This window comes from Nestor notabilis, unplaced genomic scaffold (genome assembly GCF_000696875.1).
Source record: "Nestor notabilis isolate BGI_N333 unplaced genomic scaffold, ASM69687v1 scaffold6550, whole genome shotgun sequence".
Taxonomy (NCBI): domain Eukaryota; kingdom Metazoa; phylum Chordata; class Aves; order Psittaciformes; family Psittacidae; genus Nestor; species Nestor notabilis.
The window spans coordinates 10844-11481 of NW_009910567.1; the positions used below are offsets into that span (position 1 = coordinate 10844).

Below are 638 nucleotides of genomic sequence, written 5' to 3' on the forward strand. Positions count from 1 at the left end.
AACTTCTGCCACATCCGCTTTGCCGAGGAGTTCATGGTGGACAAGGCTCTTTATCTCTCCGGTAGGTGCATTTCTGCCCTGGATGGCAGGTTACAGTTCTGGGACAGCAATGTAGTGACCTCTTCCTAATGACAGGCTGTGTTGCAGTTGCAGGGTTTGTCTAATATGTCAGTTTACCTCTTTTCTTCTGCTCTTGCATTTCTTCTTAAACACGTGAGAGGAGCTGCTGGTAGGAAAGCTGGCAATGCTTTGCTACCTTGAGCACTGCAGACCTCTGTGAAATACTGGGATGTGGTACAATCAGAGTCCATCCTCATCTTTCCTGGTTAAATGTCCAGCTAGTGCTAAGACGGTATTTTTTTCCCTGAAACATGTGGGCTCCCTTTGCCTGGGGTTTGTTTCATGGAGGCAGAGGCCTTGTCGTTGGTGTTCACAGACTGTGTGGCAGCACATTTTGCCTTTACAGCTGCATCTGCTGTGCTGGTCACATCAGCCCTGAGCAGCCTGGGCTCCCCACCTGACCCTCCACCATGCTAGAAAAATACAGCAATGCTTTGTTTCCATGCTGAAATCCCTTCCAAATGGATTCTTTCAGTGTATTAACAAACCCGGGTTCTGTCTCCAAAGCCACACTCTTT

The 638-nt window shown here is 48.4% G+C and overlaps 1 protein-coding gene across 3 annotated transcripts in view; it reads left to right on the plus strand.

The window, feature by feature from the left end:
- The window catches only part of ENOX2 (ecto-NOX disulfide-thiol exchanger 2), a 22818-nt gene that overhangs the window by 8420 nt on the left and 13760 nt on the right, over positions 1–638 (plus strand). For all 3 annotated transcript variants that reach the window (XM_010010640.1, XM_010010648.1, XM_010010655.1), the window contains one exon: positions 1–61. This exon is cut by the window's left edge and continues 161 nt beyond it. In XM_010010640.1, coding sequence (XP_010008942.1) covers positions 1–61 — 61 coding nt within the window. The remainder of the gene's footprint in view (positions 62–638) is intronic.